The 22003-nt window shown below is 46.0% G+C and overlaps 1 protein-coding gene across 24 annotated transcripts in view; it reads left to right on the top strand.

The window, feature by feature from the left end:
* FGFR2 (fibroblast growth factor receptor 2) overlaps positions 1–22003 on the top strand; it is a 123229-nt gene that overhangs the window by 88208 nt on the left and 13018 nt on the right. For 16 of the 24 annotated variants that reach the window (XM_065521509.2, XM_065521508.2, XM_065521506.2 and 13 more), the window contains 4 exons: positions 8068–8218; positions 11391–11512; positions 13779–13889; positions 15670–15860. In XM_065521509.2, coding sequence (XP_065377581.1) covers positions 8068–8218; positions 11391–11512; positions 13779–13889; positions 15670–15860 — 575 coding nt within the window. Of the gene's footprint in view, positions 1–8066; positions 8219–11390; positions 11513–13778; positions 13890–15669; positions 15861–22003 lie in introns of all 24 variants that reach the window. The other 8 variants (XM_045361658.3, XM_045361653.3, XM_045361652.3 and 5 more) reach the window with 1 other exon arrangement.

The raw sequence follows: 22003 nt of genomic DNA, 5'->3' as shown, positions 1-22003 counted from the left end.
TTTTGAGAACAAGAAAAGTTGAGTTTTTGTTCCTCCTGTGAGTTCTTCCTTCTTGGTATGTATTAATTTGCACTAGACTTACTGGTGTAACACAGACGTTTCAGTTTATGTTATTTTTTTGAGCAAAAAATTTTTTTTTTCTGGTACCACAGAAGAAATCCCTTGCAATCATTTCCTAGTAAGCGTGAATTTTTTGAGACTTTGTATGCACATGGCTTGAAGAAGGAGAAGCAGCTTTTGGGTGGTGGGAGGCAGATGGCAGGTGGCATCTCTCTGTCCTTTGATGGAGGCTCATGTCACAGTGTCAAGGCTTGGGCACCACGCCAGACGCTGCTCACCTACCCCCAATCCTTTGGTGCCCAGCGAGTTAAATGAGACCAACAACAGCCAGCCCAGAGAGGGGCATCTTTGTGAGCGTGTTGGTTCTTGTACAGGTCTGCTGGACAGCCAGTGGCCAGTGTGAAGCAGCCTTTGGGAGTTAAAGTGGGCAGCATCACTTTCTGTGTTTTCCACAAATCAATTGGATGGTGGGGGAGGGTGTAGGGGTGGGTGGAGGATGGAGTTCAGGGGAAACTGAGGATGCCTGTTTAGGAGACGTGCAGTGTTGCTGAGTTTGCTGAATCAGTTTTACATTGAGCACATCAGTTTCTTTCTCTGGGGCTTGAAGCTTCCATAGGGTAGGATGGAGATTTAACTGTTTGTGGTTGGCTCCGTCCAGATAAATTCATCTCCTGTGCAGCTTATACCCTTTCTCACTGCCGTCGGCATGGTGCAAGAGGCTGCAGGGTTTTTTTTTTTTTTTTCAGACAGTTTCACCTTCTCAGCTGCTGATACAGGTAGGCTGAAAACCAGAAAAAAATCAAGAGCAGGCCAGGCGCCGTGGCTCATGCCCATAATCTCAGCACTTTGGGAGACCAAGACAGGCAGATCACCTGCGGTCAGGAGTTCTAGACCAGCCTGGCCAACATATAGTGAAACCCTGTCTCCACTAAAAAATACAAAAATTAGCTGGGCGTGGTGATGCATGCCTGTAATCTCAGCTACTTGGGAAACTGAGGCAGGAGAATAGCTAGAACCCAGGAGGTAGAGGTTGCAGTGAGCTGAGATCGCGCCACTGCCCTCCAGCCTTGGCGACAGACAGAGTGATACTCTGTCTCACACACACAATAAAAAAATAAAATAAAATAAAGTAAAATAAAATAAAATAAATCAAGGGCAGTGAAGGCCACCTTTTGTAACAATACTTTTAAGGCAAATGGCATGTTCCTGGGGATGTTAGGAATAGGACCAAGATGAAGGGGGAGGAGTGGAGCGGGTGCCTCGGGGGAGGAGTGTGTGACTCAGTAGCTAGTTCTCAGGTCCAGTGTTAGTGATCCTCAAACATGCCAAATTCCGAGAAGAGGGATGGATGTTCTACTCCTGGAAGCTCATTTACTGCCTGGCAGCTGAACATCATGATCTGGGAATATTCTTTGTATTTTGGTCAATCAGGTGGTCTAAACCTCACTGGCTCCAGAAAACATTTGGGTAATTAGAGTGGTCACGGATGACTTAACTGGAATCTGCCCTTTCATGTAGGCACCTCGCCTTCCCTGCCCCTATTTCACTGTTCCCTTTTCTCCTCTCTCAGCCTCCAAAGGACACAACAGTTTGCCCAAGATCTGACCTGGATCTTGGCTGATGCGATCTCTTGAGCAGAGCCAGCGCATCTGGGGCTGGTGCGTCATGGTTCCGATAGGTTTGCTCACAGAGTGCCAGGGAAGGGCCTATGGGAGGCAGAGACTCGCTACGGGAGAAAAGTGAGTGTCTGATGAACTGCCTTGCCTAATTACCTAAATTTTGTTATGGAGGAATTAAAAATGCAACTTCAGAAGCCTTTGAAGCTTTATCTCAGGCACCCAGCTTGCGGGGGTGAAAGCATTTTGTTTGGCCATAGGGGAGTGGTGGGCAAGGCTTGTATTAGAGCAGAAGTATGTTAATACCGACCTTGTGTGCTGGTGGGGAAAGGTGGTTTACAGCCTAAGAGTCAAAGGGCCTGTTTGGCAGGTTGTGGTCCAAGTGTGTTTGTCAGTCCTGGGGAATAAACACACAAGTATTAATTCATCTCTTCTCCCCTGGAACATCTTCGCTTCTGCTTGCTCTGTTCTCTAAGAAGTCCCCTCTAGATGGTAAATTTAATTCATTATAAAAAGATAACACTGTTAGACCGGGCCTAGTGGCCCACACCTGTAATCCCAGCACTTTGGGAGGCTGATGTAGGTGGATCACCTGAGGTCAGGAGTTCAAGACCAGCCTGATCAGTGTGGCGAAACCATTTCTCTACTAAAAATACAAAATTAGCCGGGCGTGGTGGTACATGCCTGTAATCCCAGCTACTTGGGACGCTGAGGCAGGAGAATCGCTTGAACCTGGGAGGTGGAGGTTTCAGTAAGCCAAGATCATGCCATTGCACTCCAGCCTGGGTAATGAGAGAGAAGCTGTATCTTAAAAAAAAAAAAAAAAAAAAAAAAGAAAAAGAAAGAAAAGAAAGAAAAAAGATAACACTGTTTCTTGGTGGCCCTTTAAAAAGAAAGAAAAAAACCCACTTCCTCACTTAATCTCCCATATGTACCATGGAAATGTACGAAAAGCACATTTACTTAAAAGCTTGACTTATGGCACATGCTAGAGAGATTCCGGAAAGTGAGGAAATGGAATTGGAGTCTGTGAAAATACATGCTTAAAAAAAAAAAAAAATGCCTGCCAAGATTCGGGAGTGGGAAAACAGTTTACTAGAGTGTTCATGTTGATTGTTTGTAAGTAACTCACTTTATCACTAACAAGGGAATATATTAAAATTGATTAGGAAGGAATCTCCAGAATTGAAGTTTCTAGGTAGGAACTGAAGAATAAGGAAGATTATGATTTTGTGCAAAAGAAAAGAAAGATAATTTAATAGTACTAAAGAAACAGAAGGATTTCAAAGATGAGCAGCGGGAGTTATCTGAGGGTCCTGATTCAGAGGAAGGAAACCCAGTAAAACATGGAGTCCCACAAGGGAATGGCTTGCCCAGGATCAGGCCAAGCCCCCAGCACAGACTCATTCTTGGAGTCGAAGGGAATGAAGAGAAAGCCAGCCGTATTTTATTACCCCAGAGGGGATTTTAAAAGCATAGTAAAAATGCATGGAGGTAAAATTAAGATATAGTAGACAGAGCAATCAAATTCTATAGTTTCTTAGACTTTGCCCATTTTCTTACCTTTCCCCCGCCGCCTTCATGTTTTTATAAAAGTATTTTCCAGGTTTGTGCATTTAATCTGAATCTCCATACCTCATCTGAACAAAATTCCCATAAATCATCTTTCCTGTAAACCTCATTTTTAAAAATTCTAATAATGATGACAATAAAGTTGGTAAGGGTTTTCTTATTTATTTATTTATTTTTAGGCTTTCCATTTGAAAAGCTGTCACATGAAAATCTTGTTGAGACCGTCTGTTTGGGGGATGGTGTAGATACATGTGAACTTTTGCCAGGGGTTTGTGGATGCAGATTCCTTTGGGGTCGTGGGTGAGCCATAGAGTGGTGAACTTCAGATTGAATGTTAAATTTTTCTCTTCTGAGGTAACCCCTAAGCCGTGTTTGTCATTAGGACCCTCTTACTGTCCAGTTTTTCTCCTGCCCTGAGATGATTCCCTGACTCCTGGATTCTTCATCTCCTGCTTGCTAGTACCCCAGCCTATCCTAGCAGTGAGCAGAGGGCCTCATTTAGCAAATCAAGCGTGCCCACTAAGGCGTATCTTCTGCAGTCAGCCCTTAGTATCACTGCATTATCTTCCTGGTCGCACACAGTTTGACATTACAGTTGTCCCTGGTATGTGTTGGGGATTGGTTCTAGCAACCCCAAATACACCCACATCTGTGGATGCCCAAGATCTTTATATAAAATGGTATAGTATTTGCATATAAACTGTGTATATCCTCTCTTATACTTAGTCATTTCTAGTCATACCTGTAACAACTAATACGCTGTAAATGCTATGTAAATAGTTGTTATACTATATTGTTTTTTATTTATATTTTAAAATTGTTGTATTGTTATTTTTTATTCTCTTTCAAATATTTTTGATCTGTGATTGGTTGAAGCCATGAACGCAGAACCCACAGATGTGGAGGACTAACTGTATCTTACACTCAGAACCACCCTAGGCTCCAAACGCTCCAAGTTACCCAGAGAGAAGTGCCATTGTCTGTTCTCTTAGATCTGGGCAGCAAATGATTCTAAAGGGACTAAGAGAAAATATTGCAGTGTTGGTAGCAGACATTAACTGAGCTCTTAGTGCCGGGCCTAGCACTAAGCACTTCATCCGTTTTTCTCCCGCCTCATTTTATTGTCACATTAATGCTGTGCTGTTGGACCTGCTCTTGTCTCCTTTTTTTTTTTGAGATGGGGTCTTGCTCTGTTGCCCAGGCAGCAGTGCAGTGGCACCATCTTGGCTCACCACAACCTATGCCTCCCAGGTTCAAGCAGTTCTCCTGCTTCAGCCTCCCCAGTAGCTGGGATTACAGGCACACACGACCACGCCCTGCTAACTTTTCTATTTTTTGTAGAGACGGGGTTTCACCATGTTGTTCAGGCTGGTCTCGAACTCCTGACCTCAGAAGATCTGCCTGCTTTGGCTTCCCAAAGTGCCGGGATTACAGGTGTGAGACACTGTGCCCAGCCGCCCAGCCCCTGTCTCGTTTTTAACAGATGAGGAAACCCAGGCCTAGAAAGGTTAAGTGATTTCCCAAAGCTCACGCAGTGAGTGAGCGCTGAAACGGGACTGGGACCCTGGCAATCTGACTGCACAGTTCCATGCTGTTGCAGGTGGTCAGGATGCAGCCTGCCTGATGCGGGGTCTCATGTTGTGAATGATGAGCACGGGAAAGGCAGCAACGGGATTGGCTGCTGCCCACATGGAAGGATGCAGAGATGCCACAAAACCTAGCCTGGTAGCAGAAGGAGGGGCCGAAAGCAGCGATCTTGTAACTTCACTCATTTTAGAAGTCAGCATATTTCAAGCATATGCCCTTCGTTTTCTTTTCCCTTGTTCATGCCTCAGCTCAGATCCTTATTATTCTAAAAAATATTTTTGTTAAATAAAGTACTTCTTCTAGAACATAAAAGAGTTACATATACGTGGTAATAAAATCCAAATGGTCTAGAAAGTTCTGAAATAAAATGTATTTTCTACTCCCTCTCTCAACTCCTAATCTCTCTCCCCAAAGGTGATCACTGCTAAGTCTCTTATATATCCTTCCAGAAACTTTTAAGTACCCTTGTTCTCACACCTCGCTGTGGGACAGCTGCCTTCCCCACATCCTATTCTGTAAGCCTCGCTGATGAGAGCGGTGATTTTCAAGGAGGAGTCACAGAAGCCTAACCATGCCTCTGCCTGCTGGGTGTTAACGTCATCCGGGACTGCAGTCCTCAGCAATTGCTTAATCGGTTCCGACTCCTCTATTGATTGCAGCTTCCACTATGTACCCGGTAGTGGAATCCTGGAAACGTATCCGGTGACGAGGGGCTACGCTGCAGGCCATGCAGAGTGTTCTGGCTGCACAACCCGCCAGACCCTGGCCATTTGTGGAAATTGTCACATTGCTAGGCTGCTTTTTTCTTTTTTTTCTTCTGAGACGGAGTCTTGCTCTGTTGCCCAGGCTGGAGTGCTGGGGCACAATCTCGGCTCACTGCAACCTCTGCCTCCCGGGTTCAAGCGATTCTCCTGCCTCAGCCTCCCGAGTAGCTGGGATTACAGGTGCCTGCCACCACACGCAACTCATTTTTTAATTTTTAGTAGAGATAGGGTTTCAGCATGTTGGCCAGACTGGTCTCAAACTCCGGACCTCAAGTGATCTGCCTGCTTCAGCCTCCCAAAGTGCTGAGATTACGGGTGTGAGCCACTGCGCCTGGCTGGCCGGTTCTTACTAGTTTGGCTGGAGCTTCTTGCCCATAATGTCCTCAAGCATAAGTTCCCCCTGCAATGAGTGGTGATTTTTTCCTGTTCATGGGGAAGAACTTTCAGAAGACCACCTTATTCTTCAAAACACCTGCGTACTTAAGCATCCACATCTCATGGCCCTGATGCAGAATGAATTAAGAGGACAGAAAGATTTGGGGAAGCATCATTGGCCGTTACACCCGCTCCTGAACCTTTCTGAGCTCTGTAGATGGAGCTTGAGATGTTCCTGTGGACCAGTGCAAACTGGAAGTCTTGATGGTCTCTGAAAGTTCCTGGCTTCTGATGTGTCCTGCAGATGAGGTCAGCTCGCTACAGTGAGGTTGGATACCACATGGCGGGGACTTTAAAGTTGTCTGTTTCACCCAGGGTGGGGTTCATGCCTGGTCTGTGACTTCAGTGGGGGGCAGGACGGATTCCATAGGAGCACCCACATTTACCTTCTCGTCTTTTCCTGCTTGCTTCTGCCATTTGCTTGTGCAACCCAGACACTTGGGTGTGAGGGTCTTAGTTCCACAATTAATGATTCTTTACTCCCCTCTTTTAAAACATTTTTACCATACAGTAAATAAATGTTGCTCATACTATCTGCATAATGAAGTTTAGGAATAACTGCCCCCTGCCAAAAGATTGAACGGAAGGCTCAGAAAGTGCTCATGTATGTTTTAAAAGACAATAGGAATTCTGTGTGAAAAATGGCCCACTTTTTAATTTTAATATTGAAAACAACTTCCTAATCCTAAAATGATTTTTTCCCCTAATCCATTCTTGGGCATCTTCTTGAGTTTCCGGCCTACTTTGAGGGTTTACAAAGGTGCGATTCAAAGCTTTTTGAATAGGACAGGTCCCCTGGTTCCCTGTGAGAAGAGCCCAGGACCCACCCTGTGAAAGTTCATCCCACCTAAATTTGTTCATCTGGACTTGGTCTTTGCCAGTGTGATTGAAGGAGTTCGTAAGCACATCCAGGAATACTATCCACCTGGGCAGGCATGCAGGAGACAGAGCCCAGGGTGGGCTCACTGGCTGCTTAGAGATGGATCATGGGTTAACTTCACATTCTTGTTCTCTTGGGCCAAAGTCTTGTTCGTGGTTTAGAATAAGACACTGTTCAAGCAGCCTGTGGTCAGACTAAGACTGCGTAGTCATCCTCAGAAGTGGCCTTCCAGTGTGCTCTGCGTGAGTCTTTTTTTTTTTTTCCATAGAAACCAGCCAAAGGACAATGATATATTTAAGAAATAATCATTTTATCAGACACAGACTGAAATGGATCAGGGTAAACAAGGAAGTAACTCGGTGGAGCCCTGTGTACTGCCAGGTGGGAGAGGAGTTCTCTTGTGTGGTTATGGGAAAAGGCGTATTTTCTTTCCCTTGATGCTTCATCCCACGTGTTCAGTGCACTGGTTTCTGAAACTGAAGACAAGAGGCCGCCCATTTTCACTGAACGGCCTGGCCATCAATAATTTCCAGAAGGACTGGGGAGAAACAAAGAATGGCACCCAATACTGGGGTCTTGGGTTATTTTGAGTTAAAGGGACTCGGAGCTGCTGAATGTCTTCCACATTCAAGTCCTAGAACTCTTGCCTTGAGATACTCCACTTTACATTTCCAAAGACAGAGGAACTATGGAAGAGCTGGTTTCCAAAAAGTTTTCATAGAATTTCATACGCACAGCACTGATCCATGATCTGGGTGGTCTGAGAGGAGATCCATTGTCCGGGGCTCCAGTACAGGTGCAGGTACAAGCATAAAGGTACTAATGAAGCCGGGGAGGACTGTCTGCATGTCTTCAAGTGACTCTCCGGAGGAATTAGGACAGAAAGAAAACTTACATTGTGATCAGATGCCATAGAAAAATTTCATAGAAAAACCTGAACATAGGAACATACACTTTGGATGACATCTAGTACTGCATGGACTGGAGGGCAGAGGAGTTGGATTCCAGTGGTTTTCTAATTTGGTTTCTGACTTCTGCCAGCCCCCAACCCATTCCTTTCTAAGATCCGATACTCTGGCTGGGCTCTGGCTGACTTCCAGCCTTCTCGGGTGGAGCCAGGATTACATCTGTGTCTTTGCATTTTGTATCCAGGTTTCGGCTGAGTCCAGCTCCTCCATGAACTCCAACACCCCGCTGGTGAGGATAACAACACGCCTCTCTTCAACGGCAGACACCCCCATGCTGGCAGGGGTCTCTGAGTATGAACTTCCAGAGGACCCAAAATGGGAATTTCCAAGAGATAAGTGAGTACTTCTCTTGGCCGCATCCCAGGATGGAGACTCAGCTATAAATGGGGAGATTGGATTAACATTTTCTTTTTATGACCTTTAGCCACAAAGGTCTTGCTGTGATGATGTCAGCAGGAGTAAGATTGTGTTTCTAAATAACCAACTCCTGGAAAAGAAAAGAATGGATTAAAAAAAAAAATAGCTCCTTGAAAGCAGAGCTGCTTGCCCCTGGCTGGTCCCCAAAGAAGATGGCATCTGGTTATCATTTTTTAAGTGTCTGGGCAATTCAGACTCCGTCAAATGGAATAAAAGTAGAATTATCCAATTTATAAAACAGATCTGACATTCCAGTTTTTGGTTACTAGAACAAGACTGTTTTGTGTTCACTTCTGTGGAGAAATTAGAGGCAGAATATAAATGGCCTTAAGGACCTCTACCCAATGTTACTGTTCTCATTGGTTATTAATATCATATTGGGCTGAAAAGCGTCAAATACGGTACCTGACATCTAATTTCTGTGGTCCATAATATTTTCCTTGTTGGATGATACAGAGGTGTGCCAATCAGATGTTTAGGCAAAAATGTGACCACCTGGGTATTGTTGGGGTTGTGTATCTCTTGGTCTCGTTTGAACGCCATGTACTGGGGCTCTGTTGGGGTGCATTTGAATCCTGGCTTTGCCAGACAGTGGCTGGGCAACCTCGGGTGAGGCACCTGATTCTCTGAAATTCATTCTCATAAAATGAGGGTGGTGGTTCAGACCTCCCAGGACTGAGCAGAGTTCTTAGCTTATGTGAGTTTTCCTTTCATTTCCCTTCACATGGTGGTAACCTGGGAGCTCTGAACTGCAAACCTCAGCAGGATCATTGTGTGGGGCATGGAGTCAGTGGGCAGAACTTGAACTACTAGCCCTCGTCCTCTAGAAGGGGACTGACTCCGAGATCCTCCTTCTGAAAGGAAGTGCAGTGGTCTTTGTAGGACTGTCCACTCACTTCTGGGGTACTTTTTGTAGTAACAGCTTGAGAGTATGGGAAGGTGGAAATGCTGACTGCTTCTGCATCACATACACTGGAATAAGCTCTTGACTTGCTTATGAGCAGCTACCCTGTTTGCCTTGACATTCTCAGTAGCTCCTGAGATTATGGTAGGGAAGTGTTTAATATAGACTTCTCGTATATGCATATACACATTTGGAAATGTGAAGATAAGCTTTTCTTTCCAGAGACTGATCTGTTGAGCTCTATTTGGAAGGGAGAGGTAGCGTACGTGGCTGGCACTTCTGATTTTGATTCACGTGATGTCACATCAGTTTTGTTTCCCAACTGCCAGTTTAGAGATGTGTACCATTAGCTAGGACTGAATAATTATATAGATATTATTTGGTTAGAGTGTTAATGGAAGTAATTTCCAGTTGATTTGTATACTGTAGTGAAAAGAACACTCACTCATTCACTTATTCATTCACTCAAGGCATGTTAATTGGACATTTCCTGGTGGGGCACCAGAGAAAAACACAAATAATAGTTTCTTTACCTGTAGGATGTGGAGAAATGGATGTTTCTTGTGAACTCCGCCAGCCCTAGTTTGTGTGTGATTATATACGTAGGTAGGTTCATGCGCACATTCCTATATATATGACCGAACTGGGGAGTTGTGATCATATTTTAAGAAATCGCTGGCCGGGCGCGGTGGCTCAAGCCTGTAATCCCAGCACTTTGGGAGGCCGAGACGGGCGGATCACTAGGTCAGGAGATCGAGACCATCCTGGCTAACACGGTGAAACCCCGTCTCTACTAAAAAATACAAAAAACTAGCCGGGCGAGGTGGTGGGCGCCTGTAGTCCCAGCTACTCAGGAGAATGGCCCGAACCCGGGAGGCGGAGCTTGCAGTGAGCTGAGATCCGGCCACTGCACTCCAGCCTGGGCGACAGAGCGAGACTCCGTCTCAAAAAAAAAAAAAAAAAAAAAAAGAAATCGCAGCTTTCGGGTTTAGTCCATAGTTTTTGCCACCTGTGATACCGCAGTCAACAGTGGAAGTCTGTATGTGCCCAACTGTTACCTCCCACCCGGGGTACCCTGAGTGTGGAAAATCTGAGTGCTAAACATTTCAAAACAGTGTTTAGTGCAAACGTAGGTGGAACATATTTCCAATGAATGAAGGCTATTTAGAAGCAGTTTATTAGATTGGAGGCAGAAGTTATACAAAGAACGGATTGTTATGCTTGTAGTAGCAAGGCAGTGGGACATAAATTAGCCATTTTTCCAATGCAAATATTTATTTTCTGCCAAGATGTCAAATTTAATTTTAGTTCTGGATAGAAACAAAATGACCTCAGCATAGCGTACGCTGCCCTCAGTTTTTATGCTGAACTTTTGCAAACCATTGTGTATTTATTGTAAATACTGTTTACTGATGGCAGCTCCATGCTTTGCTGTGCTATGCTTAAGTTAGAATAAGCCATATTCGGAAGTATTCCAAAGACTTTTGCATTCTGTTGGTTTCTGGAATGCGTAAGGACAATATATGGCTATTCATCTGACATGCATAGACCTTGTAGTCTTAGACATTTAATTTGTGGTGTTCACTTTGGATTTTCTTCATTGTTAATTTTATGTAGTCATAAGGACTTTTAAACTTATGTCAAAAAAAGTCCCCAATTTTTTAGAATTTTCTTTTTAGTAAAAAATTAGAGATTCCTTGAAATGCTTTTAAGAGGCATATCCTGTAACTTGGCAAGGAATGTGACCATAAAATCCGTTGGTATTTGAATAATAATAATTTTAAAGCCACCATTTTACAGGGACAAAAAAAAAAAATAAGAACAGTCTTAACGTTTTTTCTTTGAGCCATTCTAAATTACAAATATTTAATTGGCTCAAGATCAAAAGCGCCTCTCTGGCACTTAGGAAAGCTGACCACCGCACTAGCAAGGATACCTTTGCTAAAGAAAATAAACCAAGAATACCGATGTGAAATTCAATAGCTGTTCCACCAGTAATTGCCATTCTCTAAAACGTCACTAGGAAAATACTCGGGCGCGTGTGTACCCTAAGTCTCATTAGTTCCATATGATAAGCACTCCATGCTTTAGCAAGCCGCTGAAAGATTTTTATATTTAGTTCTGGAATTTCCCTTGCTACACCCCATCACCAGATGCTGTGTGCTAATCCCCTATTTACACATTTAGGCTGACACTGGGCAAGCCCCTGGGAGAAGGTTGCTTTGGGCAAGTGGTCATGGCGGAAGCAGTGGGAATCGACAAAGACAAGCCCAAGGAGGCGGTCACCGTGGCCGTGAAGATGTTGAAAGGTGAGCGGGGAGGCGGGAGGCTCGGGGAGGGGCTGGGTGGAGAGTCTTTATCAAGAAAGTTCCTTTTGTGGCATGTGAACTCTATCATGGCACGGGGTCAGAGAGCACATAGTTGACCTAGGGGTTGAGAAGTTTTCAGTATAAATCAGCATCTCGGACAGACTATTTATCTTGAGCTGTGTGTACTTATAAAGAAAAGCCAGTTCTGTTAGAAAGTGTAGCCTCTTACATAGAGTTATTCTTTGACTCCTTCTTCGTGACCACGAGTCTTCATTCTCTCTGTATTTTTATGTGCTTAGAAATTATCAACTCACATATAATTGGATTTATTAGCTAGGAGTTGGTGTGTTGGATTTGGGACTTAAACCTTAACTTTACAAGTACAAGGAAATTTGTGTTTTTGGAGGGAACGAAGAGACGTAAGGGAGCAGAAAGCCTTCTCTTTTGCGTGAGGAACAAAGCAGAAATGACGCTGGTCTGGGAGAGTCACGTAGAAGCTGAGAAGGAGCGAACAGGATCAGGGCTGGTGCAGAGCCTCCTGGGACACGTAAACAATTACCCTGAGATGTAAATGTCGTGTTGTATTTGTGGGACTGTGAACACTTCTACATTAACTTCCAACCCTGCTTCGTGCCCATGTCCAAAGAACTTAAAGAACTTTTAACCATTAACTTATTCGTCCTGCAGTATTCTTTTATGAGAAGAGTTATAGGGAACGGTCACATTATAAATCCTCTTGTAGGGATCTCGGAAAGAAGATCCCACACCGAGTGCTTCCCACGTTTCCAGGCAGAGAGGCCCATCCTTGGCATATGGTGCCGGGCATGTCACAGGCGCTCTGGAGTTAGACTTTATCTGTCTTTTGTGGGTTCTCATGGGATAGTCATCACATCCCTCCCAAGGGGAAGTAGCAGGCTGGACTTTGTCAAAAAGAGGTGCGTTTTGTTTTTTGGGTTTTTTAAAAGGCTGTTTATCTGAATGACTCCCAAGGAAAACTAGAGTGCTTTGAGATGTTCCCCACCTTGGAGCCTGATGCTGGGGAGGAACACTGTGTTTTCTTGCCCCAGGTGTGGTGGCACCACTGACGGAGGCAGCCCCTGGCTGCGTACCAGGGGCAGGTGTGGGGAGGACCCAGGCTTCTCATCTCTTTTGGCGGAACTTCTGGTTTTGCTAATGGGGCTCAGAGTTACATGGGATATTGCAAAAAGGGAGGTCTGGGACTTCTCTTTCTCTTGTGATGCCCAGGCTGGCAGCCTTCCCTTTAAGGACACAGAAGGATGTTAGTCCCCAAGCCATTGTGGCATGTCCTTTCTTACAGCCCACAGCTGTGTCTCCCTCCCTCCTCATGGCCTGTGGCTCCCTCCTTCACATACATCAGTGTAAATTTTGCATGCACAGTCACTTGTATTGATCTTCCTTTTGTGAAGCTAAAAAACTATTTGCAACATGGTTCTTATCCGTGCCCGTATTTCATTTTTTTAAAGGAAACCCAGATTTTTCCATACTGAATTAACTTGAGGTGGAGAGCACATGGGAAAGTCTTGCCACTTAGGAGAAGCTAACTGCGAGCCCGTGTATGTGGAGCCTATGCCATTCTTGCTTGAAATTACAGAGCGGAAGTTTATATAACTTTTCTTAGGATGGGAATTGCAGTGCCTCTGAGAAGCCACTAGAAGTCACAGCCCTTACCTGCTCAGAATGCACATATACGCACATTTATGGCCCTGTTTGTGGGGAGCTCTCTGAACCCATCTCGGAGTGCTCCAAGGGCCTCGAGGGGCTGGGTTAGGAATGCTTTGTCGGGAACAAGTCTGTAGTGATTTAAAATTGCCCTATCCTTGGTCTCCTGGCTGGTTTCAGGCACCATGAAGTTTGGTGTGGTTTTCTAAGACACCTTAGATATGGCAGAGGACACCTTAGATATGGCAGAGGACACCTTAGATATGGCAGAGGACACCTTAGATATGGCAGAGGATGAGATTATTTCATGGTCTAGGAAAGAATTGGCATGAGTGTCAGAAGCCCCTGCTCTCGTCCTGCCTCTTGGCACCATTGGCCCCCCAGTGAGCTCTTTGACACAGAGCGAGGCAGTTCCCTGTGTAGGCCTTTGTCTCTCCCTCCATAAAATGAGGGAGATGATTTGGAAAATCTTTTCTGATTCTGAAATTCAATTTCATGCGTTTCAACTGAGTTCTTGGCAACTGACAGTAGCTGCCCATGAGTTAGAGGAAATGAACTGATTTGTGAATATACCTGCTGTTCATAGATGATGCCACAGAGAAAGACCTTTCTGATCTGGTGTCAGAGATGGAGATGATGAAGATGATTGGGAAACACAAAAATATCATAAATCTTCTTGGAGCCTGCACACAGGATGGTGAGTAGGAGGAAAAACTGCATTCGTCCAAATACTCTGCAGTTTGATAGAATCATTTTAGAAACGGTTGGGCTTCTAGATCCTGCTCCCAGAGCACCCCGTGTGCATGTTTAAAGTTCTTTTAAAAATCCCCCTTGGAAGATGTTCCTAGCCATGAACACAAAGAAGGGTCTGTGCCCGTACCTGGGGGCCGGCGGAAAGGAGGGTGCAGGGTGACTTTGGATTTGAGAGCCTGGAGGGCCCTGCCGTTTCTGGGTCATAACCTGGAGGGGGCTTTGGAAAAGGCAGCCTCCTGATGTTTTTGCTTTGTAAGTGCTAAGAGAGATTTCTCAGAATAAGATCCTATGTTTTGGTTGAGAAGTTCTTCCCTTAAAACAGGGATTGAGGAATCCACGTCTTGCTGTGGGTCACAGATGGCTGAGCTCCCAAGAACAGCTTAAAATAGGAGAAAGCAGTATGAAGGAATACGTTATTTTCCCTGGGGGAGACAGACCCTGGCTTCTTCCATTGAATGTTTGCTGGCACTTTGGAATCAATTTGCTAAGTAATTAGTAAACTCGAAAACGCGGATCTTTGACTTAGCAATTTCTCTTGTAGGTCTCTACAGGAATTGGCGAACTTTTTCTGTAAAGGGAGGTTGTAGATATTTTAGACTTTTGTAGGCCTTATGGTCTTTGTCGCAACTTCTCGTGTCTGCCATGGTAGTGAGAAAGCAGCGCTAGAAGTACAGAAATGAATGGACCTGGCTGCATGCCAATAAAATTTAATTACCCAAACAGGCGGTAGGCAGGATTTGGCTTGCAGGCTGTAGTCTGCCAACCCCGAGTCTATACCATGGAGAAATTATTGCACACGTGTGTAAAGGAACATGTACGGAGATGTTCATTGCCTACTGTTTGTTATGGCTGAAACCTGGAAGCAAATGCCCATGCATATAAGGGAATGGATAAATAAAGCGTGGTGTGTTTATGTGATACAGCATATGCAGCTGTGAAAAGGAATGATCTAGATTTATTTTTATAAGCCCAACAGGTTCCAAAAGGATAATGTATGGGGGAAAATGTTGCAAAGCGCTAAGAGCTTTATTATTCATTTATATGATTAAAAATAATATATTACTTATTGACTAGTTAAAACGAACCAAAAGGATAGAATGGAGGGATCCATGCTTTCCAAGAGGATGCAGGTGACAGCATGAGAGTGACAGGGAAGATCGCGTCAACTATGTCTCTGTTTTATTTCCTACAGCCTTTTGCGGCTATCATGATGAAGGGCTGATTTATCATTTTACAGAGATTATAATGCAGGCATTCTGTTTTTATGTGTGCTTTTCTGTATGTTAAAATTTTTTCTTTTCTTTTTTTTTTTTTTGGCGGAGACAAAGTCTCGCTCTGTAGCCCAGGCTGGAGTGCTGTGGCATGATCTTGGCTCACTACAGCCTCCACCTCCTGGGTTCAAGCGATTCTCCTGTCTTGGCCTATAGTAGCTGGGACTATAGGTGTGTGCCACCGCACCCAGCTAATTTTTGTATTTTTAGTAGAGATGGGGGTTTCGCCATGCTGGCCAGGCTGGTCTCGAACTCCTGGCCTCAGGTGATCCACCTGCCTCGGCCTCCCTAAGTGCTGGGATTACAGATATGAGCCACCACGCCCGGCCTCTGTATATTAAACTTAAAAAAAAAAAAAAGCATTGGGTTGTAATAACTAAAAATGTTTTGCTGAATTGCGCAAGGGCAGACCTTGGATTCTCTCTTTAGGGAGCTTCTCCTCTTCCTCGACAGGGCCTCTCTATGTCATAGTTGAGTATGCCTCTAAAGGCAACCTCCGAGAATACCTCCGAGCCCGGAGGCCACCTGGAATGGAGTACTCCTATGACATTAACCGTGTTCCTGAGGAGCAGATGACCTTCAAGGACTTGGTGTCGTGCACCTACCAGCTGGCCAGAGGCATGGAGTACTTGGCTTCCCAAAAAGTGAGTCCTTCACATTCTACTTGGTTGGGTGGAATCCAATTAAAAATGTCTTTAAAGGGCCGGGCGCGGTGGCTCAAGCCTGTAATCCCAGCACTTTGGGAGGCCGAGATGGGCGGATCACAAGGTCAGGAGATCGAGACCATCCTGGCTAACACGGTGAAACCCCGTCTCTACTAAAAAATACAAAAATCTAGCCGGGCGAGGTGGCGGGCGCCTGTAGTCCCAGCTACTCGGGAGGCTGAGGCAGGAGAATGGCGTAAACCTGGGAGGCGGAGCTTGCAGTGAGCTGAGATCCAGCCACTGCACTCCAGCCTGGGCCACAGAGGGAGACTCCGCCTCAAAAAAAAAAAAAAAAAAAAAAAAAATGTCTTTAAAGAAAACAGGTAATTTAGACGTGCTCATTTGCTAGATCAAGCCCTCGCATGTCTTGTACAACCTGGAAAATATTTATTGTGTTATTCATATTTGAGTTTAATGAACTCTTTAAAACCAAAGCAGCCTCATAAACCTATAGCGTCGCTGCAGAGATGAGCAGAAAAGATCTCTCTTCTTTGAGACAGGACCATGTCTGATTTCCCTGGGAATTCAGCTCTCTGGGTGGGAAGTGGATCGTTTTAAAGGCCCCCTTTAATTCGGATGATTTTCCTTTTTATTAAGCTTCATTTATTTTGTGGTTACTGAGTTTTTGAACATAGACTTTAGGTATTTCGTGTTTTGGGTTGGCACTAAATATTCTAAGAGTGAATGTCAAACAAAGGGATATTTTAGTAACCTTGCACCCTGGAGCGCTGCGTTTATTTTGTCTCGTTTGGCGGGTGACCCTCTGTGGTTAGAAGTTGGCCAGGTCCCCTGAGGTGGACTGCCTGCATTCCGGGCATGCCACTTACCGTGGAACTTGAAACATTTCAGTTATTCTGAAAGTAGTTCGACAGGTGCCCAGATGTCCTCAGAGGCATGTTGGATGACCCAAAACTCCCTTGTCAACCCCACACATAGGGAAGCGGAGGGGCAGAGCTGCTTCCTGGGCACTGCTCCTACCTGCGGTGCACTTCATTGCAGCGCCAGGAATTCCTTGGGTCCCCAAAGAGGTGAGATCCTCTGGTGGGCGTAGACCCTCTGTCACTGGGGGTCTGGGTTGGCTGAAGGGTCACAAACTCAGGTCTCCACGGGGCCATGCCAGTCACACGACCAAGGCCTGCGAATCACTCGGAGTGCAGAGATTCGAGGAACGGCTGCACCTCAGCTCTACTCTCTGGCCACATAGGAACATGGCCCAGAGCTACCCCGTGTTCTGGATGCTTTTTTCTTTCTTTCTTTCAAACAAACAGAGTGCAGTGGCACAATCACAACTCACTGCAGCCTTGACCTCCCGGGTTCAGGTGAGCCTCCCACCTCAGCCTCCTGAGTAGCTGGGACTACAGGGATGTGCCACCACACCTGGCTAAGTTTTTTGTTTTTTGTTTTGTAGAGACGGGGTTTTGCCTTTTTTTTTAATTTAAGAAAAACTTCCAAAAAAATTTCAAGAGAGTTTGGAGTTTAAGACTTTTTCAGATTTTTTTATATAAAAATCTCCCAATATATAGGTTTTAGGAAACTAATTAAACACAGTTCTGACTTCTGTGATTGTGTCTGTGTGCAAGTGCGTGTGCACGCATGTATGCAGGGGAGTTTGCCAGTCAACAAATATTTGGCATCCAGAGACAACCAGACAGATCCAGAACATGGGACATTTGACAAGGTATCACTTCAAAATGTCAGTGTCTCGAAAGACGAAAACTGCTGGGGAGGCAGTTCCAGATTAAAGAGGCCAATGAGACGATTTCTAAGTGTAAAAGTGGGATCCTGGACTGGATCCTGTGGGGCGGGGACGGTGGCCAGCTCTTAGAAAGGACATTTGTGAATGTCTTTTGAATATGGAAATTTGAATATGGACTGTATAATATTACTGATTATATTTCTGTGTCAGTGTTGAATTTGGGGGGTGGTGACAGTGGTATCTGTTGCAGGAGAAATATGCTGAAGAACTGAGATTTGTGAAGTATCAGTGATGCCTGCAACTCAGTTTTAAGTGGTCCAGCCATAACATGCATGTACTTACTGTGTGTGTATGTGTGTGGGGGCAAGTGGGGCAGGATGTGGAGACAGCAAGCGATTGAATAGGTGTAACAAGCAAACCCAGCAGCCGTAGATACTCACTGTGCCATCCCTCCTTTTCTGCAGCTGTGAACTCTTCCTAAATAAGCCTGGGGATTGTAGCCCATCTGTAGGCTGCCTATTTTGATCTTCTGGTCTTGATCACTCCCTGCCCTACCTGTGCGGGAGATAGGGGAAGCAGTTTTGCACCCAGCAGGGCGGTGCTACTAGAAGAAATGTGGTAGGAGGGCTGGCCTGGTCATTTTATGAAATCCTTCAACATCTACTCCTAGAGCACGCCCGATGTCTCATGGCCTTGGTCAGGCTCTCCAGCGAAGTGGCCAGAATAGACATAGTCCTTGACCTCTTGGGGCAGGAACCATGGGTGATAGTAAGAGAAATTGACAGTAAATGTGGGAATGAACATCAGGCTATAAAAAAAAATCGAAAAAAATATAAAATATAAAAAATATAAAAAAAATATTGAAAAAGGTGCCGTGAAGGAAACGGTGGGATAAGGCCTTACCCAAGCCAGGACGTTGCACTTTGCTGTCACTGCCATGGAAGCCGCTGAGGGGGAGGGAGAAGATCAATTTGTGCTTCAAAGGTGACTCTCACTGCTGCTTGTAGGGTGAATGGGAAGGCTGAGCGCCTGTCAAACGTGATGATGGTCTGGGCTAGGGTCTGTGGGGTCCGAAGACACTGAGAGAAGCTGGTGGGCTGATGTTGGATGTATTTTGCTCTTGGGATAGTGAACGGATTGATTAGATAGGAGGGAGAGAAACAGAGATCAAGGATGACTTCTGGATTTCCAGCTTGAAAAACCGGATGGTGGTGCAGCTTCTAACTCTGGGAGGAGTTGGGAATCAGGGTTGGGGCAGGGGGCATAGATTTGGGTGGAAAATCCAGAGCTCGTCTCGAACGTATCTGAGTCATCCGAGGGGAGATACTGAAGAAGCTGCAGGCAGCAGCTCAGCTCTGAGGGTGGGCTAACAGCTGGGAGGCAGCAAAGGGAGCTGTGAGTTCAGTCCATGGGCGTGGACAAACTCATCTGCGGAGAAGCTTGGAAGAGGAGAACAGAAGCCTGAAGTCAGGTCCTGAGAAAATTCTCAAATCTAGAGATTGACTGAGAGCACCAGAAATAGCAGTGGAGGCCGAGGAGGCACAGCCTGGGTGGTAGGAAAATCAGGACACGGAGTGCAGAGGCCCCACACAGGACCTTCAGGAAGGAGGGGACAGGCAGTAGAGCCTCGGCGTTCAGACTGGTGAGAAGCACGGGTGTTGGGTCCTGGTCCTAGAGGCAGTGGTGGTACCCCTGCCCACCCTAGCCCTGAGGACTCAGAGCTCCTTCCTGTTTCGGAGCTGGTGGAGAGAAAACTAAGAGACGAACTTTGCTAACCAGGGCAAATGAATCTGTTTCATCATGGAAGAACGGAAGTACCCATATTAAAGGGTTGTGATAATAGTAACTATCGTTATTATTAATCACTGACCACTCTGGGAGAAGCTAACCATCTTCCAGGCACTGTGGCAGAGCATTTGACATAAAGCATCTCATGTAGCCCCCAGAACAACCGGGAAATAGGTGGGATTTGGATCCCCATTATATCAGGGAGGATGGTGAGGAAGTGGCATGAATACTTTGAGCCCAGATGTGTCAGGAGGACTCAGATGTCCTCACTTCTGAAAAGGGGACTTGGTGGAGTGGCAGGTTCCAGACCTAGGTCTCCTGGTCCCCCACTCAGCTGTCTCCTGCTCTCAGGAGGCTCCTAACTCTCTCTAAACTGAGGCAGGACCAATGAGATTCCGCATGTGTGTGTGGGGGGGGGGTTGGGGGGGTTGTTTAGTGCCCCAGTGTGGCCTCATTGCCTCTACATTGAGCAACAGCCCAAGGTAAAAGGGATATTGCATGGGCCTTTAGGACATTACGTGGTTCCAAAGCCACTTACTGGAGGCTACCCACAGTTAAGGACCCAGAATAGGTTTGAAAATGGTGGTAGATGAAGATGTTAAGAATGGTCCCCTTGTGAGGGCTCTGCTTCCAAAAATGGAGCGCTTATTCGTGAAGGTGGAGAATGAAGAACCAGGGAAAGGGTCCAGCCCTGGCTTTCCCACACCCATCCCTTCAAAATGGGGGAGTCATGGGCTTGAGAGAGACATGCTTGCCTGAAGGAAGGGGCAAAAGAGAACTGTTGATTACATCGTTACTAATGTACTGGGTTCATCTGTGCTCAGTGCTGGGCCGACTGAGATGAGCACACAGTGCCTGGCCTCCAGCAGCTTTCAGTTGTGTGTGTACATGTGCATGTGTGAGTGTGTGAATGTTGGGGGCGGGTTGGGGACTGGAGACAGAGAAGTGAAAAAACTCCATGGTGTATACAGCAATGCAATTAGGTAATAGGGTATTTAAGCCTTACACAATTTATAAAATCCTTGCTGTTTTTAGCTCAGATCACACTAATTTTACTTTTTTAACCGAATCCCAAACCCAGTTAACCCTCAAAGTGTTAAACCCGAGCAGTTTGTTTTTGTTTTTGAGATAGGGTCTCACTCTGTCATCTGACTGGAGTGCAGTGGCATGATCTTGGCTCACTGCAGCCTTGGTCCCCTGGGTTTAAGTGATTCTCCCACCTCAGCCTCCTGAGTTGCTGGGACTACAGGCATGTACCACCACACCTGGCTATTTTTTGGTAGAGATGGGGTTTCACCATGTTGGCCAGGCTGGTCTTGAACTCCTGACCTCAAGTGATCCGCCCACCTCAGCCTCCCAAAGTGGTGGGGTTACAGGCATGAGCCACCGAGCCTGGCCCTGAGCAGATATTTTTGTGTTTTTTGGAGACAGTCTAGCTTTTTCGCCGAGGCTGGAGTTCAGTGGTACTATCTTGGCTCACTGCAACCTTCACCTCCCGGGTTCTAGCGATTCTCCTGCCTCAGCCTCCCGAGTAGCTGGGACTACAGGCGCTTGCCACCACACCCGGCTAATTTTTTGTATTTTTAGTAGAGATGGGGTTTCACTGTGTTAACCAGGATGGTCTCGATCTCCTGACCTCGTGATCCTCCTGCCTCGGCCTCCCAAAGTGCTGGAATTACAGGTGTGAGCCACCGCACCCAGCCTGAGCAGTTTTTTTAGTGAAGCCCCAGCTTCCCCACCTGTAAAATGGGTATAATACTATCTGTGTCATAGGTTGACGCAGGAATTTGATGTCATCAGCCGTACTGGGCACAGGGCATACTGTCTACGTCATAGGGGTGTTGCTCTTCCTTCCCTTAGTGACCCACTGACCTTCACCTGTGGAACACCAAAACTGTCCCAGGGCCCTAATTGTGTAAAATGGTCAGCTTTCTGTGCTGGAGAGCAGCTCACATTCCTGTGGATGACGGGGATTTGGCTTGCCTTTGATTACTTTCTTTTTCTCGGGTGTAGGTTCCAAGTCTCCTCTTATTCAACCCAGAGGCTGGGGTTTGATGTTTCCTAGCACCTGGGATGAGGGATGGCCACAGTAGACTCTGGGTCTTGCTGAGAAGATGGTGGAGGGAGCCATCAGCGTTGTCTCTGTGCAAGCTGAGCCCCAATGCATGGTCGGAGCCCAGTGCGTGGGAAGCACATTCTTCTGACCACACAGCTCGCCAGACATACAGAGCGCGTGTCGGTAGGAGCACACCACCGGGAGAGTTTGGCCCGGGGCTTGGAAGTTCAATTTGAAGAGGCCTCCAAAACTGGGAACCGGGCTGCAGACGAATCTCCAGGCAGCTTCTGGGAGCTCTCACGTTTCCTGCTTCCAGCCTGGCCAGGGATTGCAAGCTTGCGTGGCTTTCTTGCTTTCCCGCTTCTGGGCTTAGGCTACCCGGGGGGCCCAGAAGTGTGTGAACACAAGGAATAGCTGGCAGTCAGGGTGGAATCAAACAGTTCCTTATTTATATTTCAGGGATCACTTGGCTTGCCCCTTTTTTAATTGTCCATTTCATGGAGTGCAGAAGATCAGCTCCGTTTCAGCATTGTTGAATGGATT

This window comes from Macaca fascicularis, chromosome 9 (genome assembly GCF_037993035.2).
Source record: "Macaca fascicularis isolate 582-1 chromosome 9, T2T-MFA8v1.1".
NCBI classification, from domain to species: domain Eukaryota; kingdom Metazoa; phylum Chordata; class Mammalia; order Primates; family Cercopithecidae; genus Macaca; species Macaca fascicularis.
The sequence above is the reverse complement of the archived record's forward strand: the minus strand, read 5'-3'. Positions and strand labels throughout refer to the sequence as shown.